At 41.3% G+C, this 16,892-nt stretch overlaps 1 protein-coding gene across 9 annotated transcripts in view; it reads right to left on the bottom strand.

Annotated features, from left to right (window-relative positions):
• ENOX1 (ecto-NOX disulfide-thiol exchanger 1) overlaps positions 1-16,892 on the bottom strand; it is a 378,888-nt gene that overhangs the window by 20,802 nt on the left and 341,194 nt on the right. For 8 of the 9 annotated variants that reach the window (XM_064440825.1, XM_064440829.1, XM_064440821.1 and 5 more), the window contains 2 exons: positions 7,471-7,578; positions 2,675-2,731 (listed from right to left, as the gene is read on the bottom strand). In XM_064440825.1, coding sequence (XP_064296895.1) covers positions 2,675-2,731; positions 7,471-7,578 — 165 coding nt within the window. The remainder of the gene's footprint in view (positions 1-2,674; positions 2,732-7,470; positions 7,579-16,892) is intronic. The other variant, XM_064440830.1, reaches the window with a different exon arrangement.

Raw genomic sequence — 16,892 nt, forward strand, 5'->3', positions numbered from 1 at the left:
TTGTTTTCTGAAAATAACAGATGTACTGGCAGTACACTAAAATTTTTGGGTTTTTTCCACTCAGATTTGTGTGTGAACTGCCATGGCAGGAAGGGTAACATTGCAATTGCTCCAGCCTCTTAGTTAACTGTGCTCAATTCTCCTACAAAAACAAGAGGAAAAAAATGAAGATTGGTTCATTTATAGGTTGGGCACATTTCAGGAGCGATGTTTTTCTTTTTCCAGTGGTGTCCAAATCCTTGTTTCCCTTTCAGGGTGGTCTCACATCATGCAAATGTAGAAAACACACCAGGATAGGCCTAAGTATATATTTTCATCTGTAGCTGGTTTTGCTAAGAAAAATATTTCCAGGTTTTATTTTAAGAAACAATATTTTCTAATGTAAAATATGATGCAGACCAGTGCCATCAGCAGAAAGCCTGAGGACTGCAGAAAATAATCTTTTTAGGATTACAGTATGGGCTTTCTTGATGCGTACACAGTGTGCCTAAAGTTTCTACTGTCCTTCCTAGGAGCCTGATTTTCTGCAGAGTAAGTAATCTAAATATGCCATAGTGTGAAGATTAGATTGTGTGTTCGGTGTATAGACACTCACTGCCATTTTTCCTTACTAACACCTCCCACTATTGCTCCGCTTGTAAAGGTATTTCATTTGCTGAATTCAACCTGTCAGCTGTAACAAATATATCCTAATCCCATTATATGCATCACAGGTCACTAACAACCACGTAAGAGCCACCAAGCCTTTTTCTCTTTGATTGTCCCAGATTTGCACACTGGCCAAGGGCAAGAACTATGAAGTCTGCTTAGAAGAGATGTGGAGAGACAACCTGCAAGGCACACCACCTGAGCACTACATATTTGATACAAATGACAATTGTTTGAAAGGTACCTCAACTTCCATTTTAAAAAGTTCATTACCGTAGCAAATGCTTTAACATCCATTCTCTCCCTCTACCTCTCTACTTCCATTTGTGCTGCTATGCCTTCTCTGATTTCATGGTGACACAATTCTTGAATACATGGCTGCAACTATGACTCCAGAATTGCAGCTGTCTGGTTTCCCTCTTCACCATTAATTTAGGTATTGACTTCTTTTCTTAGGAGTCTAATACTGCTATGAGATCACCATGGGAAGAGCTCATGGCAAAGAGGGGCAGAAAATAGAGTTTCTATCCTATGGGACATTCAGGCATTTAAACAACTTGTGCAATTACAAACTGGAACAAAACATTACATTTTGAAAAATTTACCATTAACCAAAGATTCTGAAATATTTTGGTTTAGATATCTGGGAATGGTGTACTGAAACACTCTCTTTGCACAGTTGAAATGTTTCATTTCAATGCCATTTCAACCTTTATATTATATAAAAATAAAACTTTCAGGATCCTCAGTTTTACCCAGTTATATATGAGCCAGAATGATAGAAGTTGAAGCATTAAGGTAATTTTCCTTTAAAACATTTTGATCTTGCAAAACATTGTTTCATCCACATTTTTGGAGAGGAAGCAAGTACCTTTAGCTTCAGCTGTTGTACGAAGACAAGTTTTTAGGTAGCAAATGTGAGCATTTCAAGATCATGAGTGGATTAATGTTTGGTTTGCAAACAGAATCTTTCAAAGGGGCAATGAGACGCTGTGCAGACTGCAATTGCAGATTTGTTGGAGCTATCAGACAATATTGAATGTCTCCTGCCCAAATGCTGAGAGCTATGAGGCTCTATCGACTTCACTGCGGAAACAGACCACAATGAATGAGATTCAGGAAAGGATTAAAAAAGAGAGGACAACATTTCCTTATTACAAAGCAGTTCACAAAATTTGAGCCTTCCATTCAGGTTTAAAATAAAACCGCTTTCCTGGTGGTGCCACTGGACAACCCATTGACTAAAATAGATGTTAAAATATATTAGTGCTCAGACTGTTGCTAATTCTCTTGGCTAGGAGGAAGATATCATATACAATCAGTTTTAATTTTCATATGTTTATGACAAAACACAAAGCTGCATGGTTTGGATGACAAATATAGCAGGAAAGTTTTCCTTTTTTTTTCTCTCCCCTTATCCAAATTGCTGTTTTGACTGCAATCATTAAGGGAATTACAGAAGCATTTTTTTTGGCAGCAGGTTTTAAAAAACATGACCTTAACAAGTCCTTTAATGATTTTGGGCAAAATAATGACTCAATGAATTAATTTGGTCCTTTTGTGCAAATCAACTGTTTTCAAATTATACATGTGTATATGAATCACTTCACTCAGAACTGAAATATGGCCAGACTTGCTCAGCTGCAAGGTGGCAGCCACAGAGACAAACGGTATAACTTTGTAGCTTGAGTAATCCTGGACAGGACACTAAGGCAAAGCATTTCTCTTGCAGTCGTTTCCATGGTATCTTTAACACCCACATACAGCAAGTAAGACATTGGCTGTTAAAGTCTCATCCAAATAAATCCTACAAAGTAAATTGCATGGAACCCAATTTATCTACCTCAAAATGAAGTTTGCAGGGATTTGAACCTGTGGCTTCAGGAAAAAAAAACAGGCCTTTCAAAACTGATGTGCAAATCATTCAGCCATTCTATCACCTTTGAGACATAAATAGTACATTTGAGACCATATGCATGCATATATATATATCTCTACAAATCTATACATAGATAGCTGTACCTACATTTGCCTGAGATTCATCATGCCCATTGATTTCTGCTAACTCCTTGGCGCTTTTTAACTGCAAAGAGTAAACAAAAACCAAAACAGAACAAAACAAGCACATTACTTGAGTATTGCACACAATTGTCTTTGATTTATTTGAAGGAGCATTTTATAAAGCTTCCAATGAGAAAAACAGATGGAGCATATAATTCTAATGAGTTTTTGCTCAAACCATTTTGAAACTAACATACTTAAGGCTTGATAGGTCGGCAAAAAAAGATGGAAAATAATAAGACTGGGTCATTATTTTTTAAATAATAGGATTAGAAAGTAGTTTCAAGGCATAAAAAGTGTACAGAATTGGCTCTCAAGATAATAAACAATTGTTGCTATTAATTTAAACTTTACAATATTTGCAAGTTGCCACTAGCTAAATAGTGTTGTGCTAGTGATTACTTTTGGATGATATATTTTGAGCTGTTAAAGATGCCAAAGTGCTACTGTACACTTCCTTCCTAAGGAAGCATCTAAATAGCTGACATGGCTCCTGGGTGTGATGGAAAAGCAGGTGAAGAGAAGAACAGCTCTTTTATTTAACCAGTGGCAGAAAGAACTGAGGAGACACTGCCAATTCCAAATATGTGATCTGAACAAAACCTTTTCTTTCTCCTCCTGAATTAGCTTTTTAGGGAAAATCCAGGATTACACTGGGGATTGTAAAAATCATTCCCAAGAGATTTAAAGAATGCCCTAGCTTGTGTCTCGAGCCATAGTGAAATACACAGTCATTCATCCTGTGATTGAGCAAACTTAGAAAGGAGAAGACACCGCAGCTCTCCTGAGCCTATAAGCCGTGGAGGTTTGCACACTTAAATGAAGTGATCAGAACCATTTACTCTTTAGGTAAATCTCTGAAGAGTCATGCTCTTATTCTAACTTAATTCAGAGCAGATATCTGGGGGCAGGAGCGAGATGGGGAACAATAAACTGAACTTCCCTCTGCATTCCTTGTTTTTTGCCAAAGAAGCTGGGGTTGATGTAACTGTTGATGGTACCGCTGTGATCCTGGATGACAACAGTCCTAAAATCCAGGTGAAATGGAACACTATTATGTTTTGATCAGGTGTCTGACTCAGAAGCATTGGCGGACTGCCACCCTAGGGTGGCTATGTTACCTCCATCATCTTTTTGCCATGTGGCAGTAACACCTAAACCACATGTGATTCAGTTCCTGGCTTCTCACAGTTTCCAATCTGACAGTTAAGGTAAGCGGGCCATGGTCTCTGTGTACCTTATTATGCAGGGCTGTAAACTGCATCAGTGCAGGAACTGCTGCTCAAGCCTAAACCTTGAGCTCAGCTCAGCTCAGCTCAGACTAAATTGGTCCTGATGGAAAGGGAAGGGGGTGGCAATCCCTGATAAAGAAGTACAAAGGATAGCTGGGGACTGCAAACTCATCAGGTGTCCTGGTTCAATTCACTGATGCTCATCTTTCAATACCCTCAAAAAGTCTGCAATTTATACTGGCAGCAGGGTGATGCATTTCCAATGAATGCTACATGTTTTCCCTGCACTGAAAAAATAACCACCCTCAGAAACCACCTTGCTGTGAGGATGGCTGCTAGGAACTAGCTGAGAGGCTACTTACAGATGAGCACCAAAGTTAGGTATTTCTGCATCGCGGTGCAACTGAAAGAGACATTTACTGACTCTGCCAATTCTTCATTATAAAAATTCACCTCACATGAGCAGTCATGTTGAGTTCAGCTGAATTACTCATCTGAATACAAGGTCAGGAGAGCATGCTCGGGTATGTAAAACTGCCCTGCACACTAATGCTATGTCCTGAGCACTCAGGGAGTGCTGTTCATTACTTACCTTTCGCCTTTCCTTTTCCAGGCTGATAAAGTGCCATCACCCCTTGGTGACTGCCGGCTTCTTGGGCAATGCTTCGCATGAGTTCTGCTGGTGACATACACTCCCCCATCAGCCACATGCAGGTGTAACGGGAGAGTTGACTCAGCCTCTAGCTTACATTGGTCTGGCAGGATTTCACCTCCCCATAGATTCCCACCATCACCACCCTGGCACTGCTCCACCAGTTAATCTACCTCTAATGCAGACAGGATTCTTCAGCCTTTCCCTCTCTTTTATTACCTGTCATGCTCAGGAAAGGATGCCAGAGCTCAGGTAAGAAGGTGCTAGCATCCACATCTACGCTAGGACCATTGCGGTAGGAGATGGAGGTGAACTGGTGGAGATAATGGTGGAAAACTTGTGGGTGGAGGATGTGCAGCTGCATTCCTACAGGCTAAAGGGGTAAAGTCCCTTTTTTCCAATATTGTTTTTTTTCTAAATTAAAATCTAAATTATATTATTCTCTTACATCCTAAATAGTGAAATGTTGGAATAGGAACCCCAGGAAAACATACAGTATTGGAAAAAGGACTTGCCTTACCCCTTAGGCAGGCTCCATCACAGGCTGATGGTGAATATGTTACCAGTAGAAAGCATGCTGAGGCAACACACTGAACTAGTGCCAGTAATAACCAAGAGCCTACCTGAAAGGAAAGGAGAAGGGCTGAGGAGTTAGAAGTCTCTGATGCACCTAATGCTGTGGTGGGGTAGGCCTGACACAAACCAGAGGGCATGAATCTTCTGACAAGAAGAGCTAGCGGCCATGGGCCAGATCTGATCTTGAAGCCTTTTAGCTACGGTAATGCAACATGGTGCCTGAGCAAACATGACCTCTCCCAGCAGGATGCCCCAGCCTGGTCGTGGCTGGGTTAGTGCAGCTGGATCAATGCAAGATGCTGCTGAGCCAGCAGACATGCTCAGACACAGCTGCGCCTCTCCATGCAAGCATGCCTGTGGTGAGGGAGGGCGGGATCCCTCTGCCAGCTTGAGATGAAAAGGCAGATTTTGGCAAACGTATCACAAAAATGAGTCGTATAATCGAGGCAGGAGCCTGGTGCTATTTATTTTTGAGAGAAATGTTCATATTTACTTGACTCTGCTGGATGATTTTCAATACCCATTGTGGATAAAATACAGAGATGAGCTGTGGTGCTTGTAAAGGAAAGCTGTGAGCCTTGGCAAGTGGGGGTCATTACTGCTAGGGCTTCTGCTGTTCTGGAAAGTTTTGGAACTGGTTCAGGGTTGTTGGAGAAGCACACTGGCTGTGTAGCCTCCTTAGGAATTCTGGCTACTTACAGTCATGGCCTTAGGCATGTTTCACAACTAATTCTCAAGAGAAATGTAGATCCATCCTGCCTTTCTTCCAGCTACTGTTTTGTCTCTCTGCCTAGCATGAGCACACATTTGATTCGCAATTAGTAAGAGTCTGCAGAGATTCAAAAGTCTGCCCTGGTGGTCCCCACTGAGGCCTACTATTGTAAGATCTTCCTATATGTTTTTGCAGCATATAAGTTCTACTAAGATATAAAATAAATTCATGAAATGTTACTACTTCTTTTTTTTAAAGTATTTTATAACATTATACCTTGAATCCCATGTAAAAATGTAAATGAGATCTGGTGGATTCTGTGTTTGTAAAAATTCTGTCGTTACCAAATCTGTTCTTCCTTGTGACGTTTTGTGTAACAGAGTCTTGCATCAGCTCTCATTTAGAAGGTTATCTTGGTAACTTTAAGTGCTAAGAACACGTATCTGAACATAAAAGCTTTATTTTTCCCAGAATCTAAATTATTAGTTTCTATAATATATTTGTCACTAGAAATGTTCAAATGCAAATGTCAGATGTGGAACAATCTTTCCACAGCTTTTATAATGAGCATTAAAAAAATCTGAAATAAGCATTATTTACTTTTCCCAATACGTACATTAAACATATAAATCTGTCTGCAGACATTTTCAGACATACATGCTGAAAAATCTTGACCATAAGAACCATCAGCATTTTGAGTCTCTGCCATCTAAGCAATTCAGATCCCACAGTCTTTAAACTGCAAATACTTAACCAAGTCACTAAATATTTTAGCTCAAAATTTGTATAGAAAGGATTAAAATAAAGTCTAAAAGCAGAGACTGTGCCTGTGCGGCACAGGTGGGGATTTGTGATTTCAGTGTGTCCAAGCCACGTGGTCTGTACAGACAACATGTATTTGTGCACACTGTGCTTGCACACAATGCACTGTTTCATCTCCAGATTTAGGTTTAGCACCGGATTTTCTTTTTGCTGTGTAACTATCCATCTTACCATGCTTATAAAAGAGTACTATCAAATATACTTCTCAGTGTCATAGGACACCTTAGTATCAAAGAAGGTGTGATAATCAGATTTACAAAGGTTTGCTTCTCACTGCTTAAATAAGTAAGTGCTTTGATAACTACTTTTTTAATTCCATTATGAAAAAGATTTTTGTATACTTATGTCCGTATAAACAACACAAGAGAAGCCAAGCTCTTTTTTTTTCATTACTGGTTTTAACAGAAAGAGCTGGTTTGTTTCAGGTGTATTTAACTCTCCCAACATTTTTTAAAATTCAGATTAAAAAACGCACACCACTGATATCTATGTAGAATAACATAGGAAGAAATGTTATGCAAGACATGAAATTCAACATTGGACAGTATAAAATAAGGGTCCCTTTTCACTCTGTTTTCTCAAACTGTGTTAGCTTCAGCTACGTTCACAAGTGCGAATCAGAGTAGACACACAGGCCACATAAGGTTATGTCTTTCTCACAGCATATTCTGTGGTCAGACTCCTATGGATTTTGGAGGTGAAGCCATGAGTCCTCTGTCCCCTTAGCATGCCTAAGACAGCATCTTTCTCCCAACAGAAACACTCACCTGTTCCTGCAGGACTTTAAGCATCGCTTGTGTATGTGTTTGCTCTTCCTTGGCTTGCTCCAGTTCAGATTTTTTGTTATTTAATTCCTCCTGTATGCTCAGCAATTGCTGCACAAACAAAAGAAGTTTCTGGTTAGCTTCATCTGGATCCAAAGCAGTTTTAAATCCTCAGTTTGATAAATCCTCATTTCAAACAGTGTTTTGCAGTCTGCTCCTACATTTACTATTGTTGCATAATCTGCTGTGTGTAAATGGACCAGAGGTAAATCATTTTCATCTGCATCTCCTTCTGCAGCAGTGCTCCACGAGTAATGCATCTGTTAATGTGTGTTAAGCTATTTGTTTCATTAAAGTAGAAACTCCTGGTACAGTATATCACCCACAGAGAGACTGCCACATTCATCTGAACCAAAATCTTATTTGTAGAAGTATATGCGGAGGTTTTAATAATTCTAGGGTAAACACTATGGTACATAAATAATTTAAAAGCACAGCCCTTTAATATAATTAGTCATTGGCCCACAGCCATTTTCATTCTATGCAAAGCAATATTCTGGAAAGCTTTCACACTGAGTTGCCAAGAAGACAAAAGCTTTCCTTTTTTTTTCCCCTTGTGCTGTGATATTTTATTAGATCAGGAAGACTGACGCCCTACAATCAATTTATCAGCCAGGAAGACTGCTGATCTGAACCGTCAAAACAAAAAGCTACGACCGAAACCTATTTTTATGAAGAGAATTCTGGGATGTAGGGACATCTTTAAAAGCCTACGTCCCCTGGACTCGGCTGCTTTAGGTTCTGCATAGATTTATTGGGACTGTCAAGAGCAGGTCAGTAGATTTAGTTAATTGTGAAAGAATGATGTATTTTTGTATTGATGTGATGAATGTCAGACTCTGCTGAAGAGCAAGAGGACACAAACATGAGATTAAACAGGAGTTTATGGTGCTTCCCCTTAGTGATCAAGAAAGGAAACTATGATGTTCTGGGGCAACATATTGCATGAAAGCACGCTCCTTTTTAAGGCTTACTTGAACGAGGAATTGCTTTACTAACTTGCGTTGCTGACCTAACCACGTATCTAAGCATCTAAAGCTTAGTTTATGTTTGTGCTTAGAACTGGTAACTGACTGAAACCAATGTTGCAGGTGGTCAGCATCTTGGTAAGTTACAGATAGCAAACCTAGAAATAGTCCCTGGCCTTGTTCCACTGCACTGGAAGTCCCAGGCATCAAAGGACTTGGTACCATTATTGTTTTCAGAGCTCCTTGGAAACAGATGACATTTCAGGGACTGAAGGAGTTATTGGTAGTGTATTGCTTTTGTAAGTGAACACCAGTATGATGGATTAATTCAGCCACTGAAGTAAAAATACATGTGGGTATATGTCTGATTATACCTTGCATGCTCTACAGTCCATCTGGGCTAGCTTTTTGATGGATCTTGCCAGCTGGACTGCGCCCTGGGAGCCTTCAGGAGATATTCAGGTATGTGTATTCACTCTACCACAGCACAAGAGCATTTCAAATCTCAAGATTTTACATGAAATATCAAGGTCTGTTCCACTGAGGTTCTTGCCCAACCAACTTTTGTGTGGGAAGCTCTATTTTGGCATTTCCTGACCAGGGCTGGATTGCCACTTCAGGCCTGTGTTTATCTTGCCTGTTGGGTACCACTCCCTACATTTTCAGAAGATACACTGAATTTGTGTATACTGTCATATGTCACATACTCATACCCCTGGAGGTCCTTAGCACAGTTATAGCTTTCCAGACATTTCATAAATTTTTAGTCCAGAAGGGACCATTTGATCACCTCATGTAATCTCCTGTTATTACAGACCATTAAGCTTCACCCAGGATGGCTCTAGATGATGTCTGCAATTTAGAAAGAAGGGACTCCAATCCTTGGAAGAGAAGCAGAACATACAAGACATCAGAAAGATAGCGTAAGTCCTTCCAAGGGTCACTAGCTGAGATACCTGAGGTTTGGTAAGCAGATGTCACCTAAAAGGGGCTGGTGAAATGCCCTCTCCTTCCCAGCTGCAACCTTTTTGACCTTACACACCTGAACGTGGCAAGGATTGTTAAGAGAAAGGAGTTTTTGCCCCCATCTCAGAGTCTTCTTTGAGCAGTTATGTCTCACCAGTGTGGCCAGCCTCTGATGATTCAAAGGGAGGAACCAAAATGAATGAAAAGATCCTCACACAAAGCCAGGAATGCATCTAGCCAATTGTGTACTAGGGAGGGAAGCCCTTCTTTTAATCTCCAGGCAGTCAGCCTTGAAGCGTGGGATTTGATTATCATCGTCTCAGTGTGGTGCTACAAGTACTAGGCAGTCTGAGGACCTCACAAGAGATCTTGTTTGGTCCACAGCCTCTGAAGGAAGTGAATTGCCATGCATATCCAAGGAGAACATCACCACCATCCAGACTGCACCTTCATCCTGGTTCAGAGATTTTACGCCAGCTTCTAGGAGAAACCCTAGAGCCCATGCTTCTGAACAATATAAACTCCCATTTGGAAGATCCCAAGTGAGTTTTCAGTCCATCTCTGCTCCTGGAAAGCCTTTTCACTACTGAATGACTGTTACAATTGGGAAACCAAGTTTCACTTCTGGCCAGAATAGAAATCACCTTCCCCATCCTACCCACCCCCACCCCATGGCTCTTCCATGGCCAAGTTTTACGTATCGCAGATCAGCTCACAAACTTCCACTGTTTTATTTTCACATGTCCCACTGCGATCTCCCACTGTGATTTAGTCTAATTATATCCCTCTTCCTTTGATCCTGACTTTTTCTGTTTTGTGTTTGAGGCAATTTTTCCAAAGCTGTCCGAACATGGGAGGAAGTGGTGTGGAAGACACTGTCTGAGAGCATGAGAGAGAGAAATGCTCCCTGCTCTGCATCTTTGTACTTGGCTCTGGACCAGCCAGGGACAGGAATCCCAGGAAAACATCCAGCATGCTCAGTTTCCCTGGGGTAAGAGAGTATGCATTCTGGTTGCAGCGTGAGCTGCAAAGCACTTGATATAAGATAAAAACTTCCAGCAGCCTTAATGGTTAAACTGTCACTGCTGCAGGCTTACTGTGTCTGCATAGGCTCATATTTTCAAAGATAGCAAATGGGTCTTATTTTCACGGGGGCGGAAAACAAAGTATCTGTAACTAATGTACCAAATTCCCAGTAACACATAAGGTTTTCCCTTCACAGAACTGGAACATTCTCATTCAGCCCCCAAAGTTGTCAGAATTGTTTAAACCTTGTAGCCATCCTCTGGGGGTTTAACCTTCTTCCTTTTTTCTCTCCCTCATATTTATCTCTAAAAGCTGCAGAACCTGCTCAGCTTGCATGGGTCAGGTCCTGAGCTTTTTTTTTCCTGGGTGGTTGATGCTGTCACCAGGAAGTTGTAACAAGGCATTATACCTGCCAAACAGCATATTTTCCCCTTCTAGTCTCATTTTGGAAAATTAAGAAATAATCTTGATAAAAAAAATATCAGCCTAAGACAGATGAACAGCCTCAAAAGTTTCAGCACAAACTCGATATTTTGCAACATTAGAAGCAAATGGGAAGAGGAGCTTACACTGGCAGGAATGAGGCAAGTTTCATAACAGGGACTGCTGACATGCCTGCTTATTAAGAGACAGCCTGTCCATAAAGATTGTGATGAATGATGCCAAGATTATGGTATTTAATTATTAAAAATTATTTTGTTTTCTAGATAAATTAGCTTATTAAAAATTGATCCTATAGATATTTCTTCTGCCCTTCAGATTGCTTGCAAGTTTACACCACAATCAATTAAAATTAAAAAATTTTTCTTGGTTTTAATGTTTGTGCTGTCTGATACTGTTCCACCTACTTTGCCGTCTCAGTCAACGTTTCTGCCAGTGCTTCCCCCCGTGCCCACCCACCCACGCAGCATTTGCTACCCCACTTCCCACCTGTTATATCCTGCTGGCTTGTCTCACAGCTACTGCCAGCACAGCTACCAAAGTGTCCCTTCCTTCAGTCTTGCCTTGCCTCTCTGGCCATTTCCTTTAAGCCCTGACGACCCCAACTTTGTGGCACAGCCATGGCATTCAGACAGCAGTTGCCCAGTTTCCTCAGGCAAAGAAGTGACTTCTTGGTTACACAGCCAGGAAACACCTGGCTCATTCTTCTGTTGCCTTCCAGTGGTCCTCAGTGTGCAATTCTTTGGGTCTCTGAGGGTCCCCTGCAAGTTATGCAAGGGTCTTTTCCTCAGCCAAAATCCCAGTGTCAGGAAGCAGAAAAGCATCTCATGGTCCTCATTACAGCTCTGAGGATCCTGGAGGAAGACATCTGAACAGCCTAGAGCTCCACCAGCACCAGTCTGGAAGCTCAGCTGGTCTTCATGCAACCAAAACCATTTGTCACCATGGCTGCCAGGTTGACCTTAAAGGATGAAGCTGCGTAGTGGGTCCAGATCAGACTGGTAGATGTCATTGATATCCTCTTACTGGCATTCCCAGAGAGGAGATGGGAAAGAAATCATTAACCTACAGGTTGTCTCTCCAGAGATCAATCAATGCATCTGAGACAAAAAAAAAAAAAGATATGCAAGACTGGTTGCTTATTTCCAGTGGCAGCTCTGGACCTGCTCTGTATAGAAATTGTAAATAGCACTCTCCAGTATTAAGCTTCTTTCATTCATGAGGACCAAATCCTCCCTGAATATAAGTGGTTAGCTAATTTCTTTATGTTGGGGGAAGGGTGTGTGTGTTTTATTTTGGTTTTTTTCCACACATTCCCACCTCCAGTGCTGAATCTCTGTCAGAGATAGTTCAGTACCGCCCATATTGCGTAGATCTCAAGAGCGCGGACAGAAAATTACCATCTTAAACCAATCTTCGCAGCTTCTGAAACATTAAATATAGATGGCATTATTGAAGCCAGCTGAATTACTCAGACTTTGTACAATGCGGTGCCAGTGTGGCCAAGAATGCTAACAACCGAACAACATGCAGTGCCTCAAAATATATGAGAAGCCCTAAAGGGAAAGTAATAGCTTGCTGTTGTGTACCACTGCGCAGCCATGAAATACTCCTCCTTTTTCCTCTTCTCCTCCCTGCCCACAGTTCTTCATTCCTCCCCCAAAAGGCAGCATCACATGTGTACATTTAAATATAAATTATGGACATATCTAGAAGTGTGGTCACACACCGAGACAAGCAGGATAGAGAAGGGTCTCAGAAGGAAAGCATGGTTTCCAGCGTGAAACCATCAACTTAGCATGCTAGGAAAAGGGAAGCAGATCAGAAAAGACCACAGCCCCGGAGGCTGTACTTAAGACACTGTAAGGTTGACAGAATAATGAAAAAGGAAAACCAGCATTTGCCCCAAGTTTAGCAGTTATACTGCTGAATGGCCCTGCCCCTGCTATTTTGGATATGGTTTTATCCACAACTGCTTGAAACGAAGTATGAAAAGGTTACAAAGACCTTAAAGGGAAGTACAGAAGAGCAGACAAAAGAACACCTCTGAGGTGGGAAAGCTGACTATGATCACAGGTTGTGCAGGCAGTTTCAGCAAACCCAGCCTGTTCAGCCACGCGAAGGAGGCACAGACTCTCCCATTTCTGGAGTAGCTGCAGAGGGTCCTGAAAAGATGTGCGGCAAACTCTTCTGAAAACAGTACATCAATCAAAGAGAGATAGTCTTACACAGCCTAACTGAGCCAACTCAGTTGAATGGCCATCTTAGACACCTGGTGAACTCAGGCAAACTGAGTCCTCCTACCCATATAATGTTTGGGGGTAGCGTATTACTCTCCACTTACTACCTATAGGAAACATATCCTTGTAAAGGAAGAACGGGGACATCCGATACACTAGGTGCCTAAAATTAAGGCAAAATTTATGTGCCTCAAATAGGCAGGCTGTGCCCCAACCAAGGCTACCTTTTTCAGTCCCAATGAAACCAAGGCTTGCACACCAAACTGTAACCCTGGGAATCAGGGTTATGTAGCCCTTTCCCCTAAAGTACACTAGAATCAGAAATCTAAAAAGTATGAAATCACAAGCATTGAAAGGACTGCAGAGTTCACCTAAAATTAAACACGCTAGCAATTATACTAGCAATTTCTGAGGTTTTATTCTTTTTTTCTCCCCAAGTAAAACCTTGTGGTTTTTTCTAACTCTTTCATAGAAAGAAAAAAGAAGTTAGAGTTTGCCAAATGGAAAAGGACAAAAATCAGCAACGAAAATAAGTGCTTCAAAACTCTTAGAAGCTGTTAACAAATACAGAGGGGAAGGATGGTAAATATTTCTTTTCAGAATCCTCCTTAGGTAGAAGGAAAAGAAATAAAGAATAAAAATGAAATCTCAGGTACACAACCAATTGCAAAATAAAAATACAAGTCCCTCTCCCAGTACTTCCATGGACCGTCTGGAAGAGTGTTTTTTCTTTTTTTGTAAGACAGGCAAGATTTCATATCACAAATGGCCAGCACATGGCAGGCTTGAATAATGAGAAAGTGACTTCCCAGCTGAGCAAATATGCATTAGTAACAAGCCGCTGATGAGGCTAGACGAATCACCAAGGAAACAGGAGAATGTGAAAGACAAGTCAAAGAAGCTTTAGAAATGAGCCCTCAAGGAAGTTAGTCATGTTGCAGCAGTAAGGGCAACATACATGCCATCCTAATGTATGACTAGGTATTATTAAAATAAAGAGTATGATTGTGGACTTTTTTTAAGGGAGTGAAAAGAAACACAGTGTAATAGTGCAATGTTTCTCATCCCTCCCACCTCTCAGGGACCACCTGTGTCATAGGAACTACGCAGATGGTGTTATTTGAATGGATCATGGGGTTTGCAATGACGAAAGAGTCCAGGCCATGACCCCATTGCCCTGGGTTGATGAAGAACTGCACATGGATCAACAGCCCAGCTCCTGCTTGTTGGGCACCCACCCACAAAGTGAGTTTTCCTGGCTCCCTGGCCAGAGGAAAAGACCACGCTGAACATGTTAGCTCTGCAGGTTAACCATATCAGAGCTGGACACACACCCGATGGGTGAGTGCGTATTGTGGCACTACTGAAGAACTCTGTCCAGCTCTTCCTTAGGGAGATGTTTGCCATGGTCCCCTCCCCCTGCTATTGGATCGACTGCCAAGGTCCTACAGCTTTACAGCACTCAGAGTAGGAGCAGGCAGGACTGAACCCAAGAAAAATGCCAAATGAGAAGACAGACAGATGGACACTGACACACTGAAACTACCTGAAGGGAGGCTATAGAGAAGATGGAGTCAGGCTTTTCTTGGATAAGGGCTGAGGGCTAATAGAAACATATTCAACAAGCAACATTTCTATTACACTGAAGGAAGATATTCCACAGTGAGGGTGGCCAACCACTTAAACAAGGGCTCAGAGAAGCTGTGGACTCTCCATCCTTGGAAGGACTGAGAACATAGCTGGACAAAGTCCTGAACAAAACCAAGACAACTCCAGAGCTACCCCTGCTTTGAGCAGAGGGGTGGTATATGCGATTTCCAGTCGTACTTTCTGACTTATGTTCTTCTATGATTCTAAAGAATACCTAATAAATATCAGATAATTAGCTCTCAGTTTATTTTGTGTCTAAGAGGCATAGTGATTCAGTCACACCAGCTACAAGAAGGACCGTTAGGGGTTGGACAGCACATGAAAGGAGAACATGGATGGTGCAACGAATGGCTTAAGAGCCAGCCTACAGCTTTTCTTCACCAAGTAATTTTTAATTATATCTCTTACTCTTCAAGAAAGACAGGTTCACTTTCACCAGCTGTGGACTTCTGCAGCAAATGAGAAAAAGGCCCAAGTCCTTAGGAACCTTAGAGAATTAATCCCTCCTCTCAGAAGTGAAATTCTGCCAATTTACTAATAGATACTTAGTGCTAAGCATCAGGGACCCCTCTCTGGGATCTGACTTTCACAGCAGATTACACAAGGTCTTTGATTTGATGGTGGCCTGTGGAGGGGAGCAATCTGACCAAAGTCCATTGCACCTCATCAATAAAGCCTACTCCTACCTTTGCTAAATGAGGTGATTGGCATATTATATAGCCCTTGACTTTACTGGCAATAGGTGAGTGGACAGGTGGGCTTACAGTTTGCTCTGATCCTGATCAAAGGAGAGGGCTGATCCCAGATGAGCATCATATTCCCTCTGCCCTTGTATCTGTCCTACAAGGCAACGAGTCAGCACCTGGTAGATGCACAGTCAAAAGAAGACAGGATCATCTATTCATAGCAACCTCATCTTCCCCAGCCTTTCACCTGTACCTGTCCATTGTGGATACCTCCTCACCAGGCAATGGCACTTGAACTGTATGATCCCATGTCTTCTTTCATGGAACTGCCAATAAGCGTGATACAGCATGCTCTTTCTCAACAAACCAAATTAGATTTCTAAAATTTTGAGTTCCTACTCAAGAAGAAATATTTTATTTACTTTGAAGGAGAATAAAAAGACCTGACACATTTTAATTAGAAGAATGATGTTAGGGAAAACAATCAATTTACCCAGTATAATTCCCATTGAAACACAGTTCCTAGTAGTAGAAGCAATGTTCCTAGTAATGATAGCATCAAATACATTTGGAAACTATGTAATCAGCAAGCCAATGCTAGTATTTAGGATCTTTTAAAGAATTCATGTAAGCTCACTGGAATGTAACACTTACGAGATCTGGCCTTCACCACCTCTAGAGTACACCAGCATGTTAAGGAAGATATTAGTTTATTTCTTTAATATTTTAAATAAAATGCGTGCATCCGATTATTTCTCCCTGAAGTGTTAATTCTTGCTGCCAGCCTCAGTTTAGCTTTACCAGTAGTAGCAGGTAAAAAGACGCTACCCTCCATCATCTTACTGCTAGAACAGCTATCAAGAATTTAGTGCTTAAAGCAGCTGTGGGCCCTTATTTACACTTCCCCTAATATTGTTGAAGTGGTGGTGGCAGAAGTGGGATATTAAACACTACTTTCAATAAGAAAAGGTTGTTAAACACAGAACCCATTAGGCTTGCCTGAGATCTGGTAAATAATTAGCACTTAATTGCCAGCTGCTCTTTTTTTTTAATATTATCAGAAAGAGTAAGTATTTTCTGGAAGTTTGAATGTGGACAGTACTGTACAGACCTCTGAAAAGCATAGGGGAACGAAGACAAATCTCATGGGAAAATTCCCCTCTGTCCTGGGATCAGACATATTTCTTAACCAGTTTCCAAATATTAGCCATAGGGAGAGAAAAGAAGAGAGAGGCCTGGAAGTGAACATCTGGACATTGGGTACAGTCCCTTGCACTTTTCTTGTATCCATTCCCTATAAATTATCAGTGTTGATCAATATTGCCATTACTACTCCAGTGCCACTTTTCTAGGAAAACAGAAAGGTCTAACTGGAATTCATACCACAG

The sequence above is a fragment of the Phalacrocorax carbo genome, chromosome 1 (genome assembly GCF_963921805.1).
Source record: "Phalacrocorax carbo chromosome 1, bPhaCar2.1, whole genome shotgun sequence".
Classification (NCBI taxonomy): domain Eukaryota; kingdom Metazoa; phylum Chordata; class Aves; order Suliformes; family Phalacrocoracidae; genus Phalacrocorax; species Phalacrocorax carbo.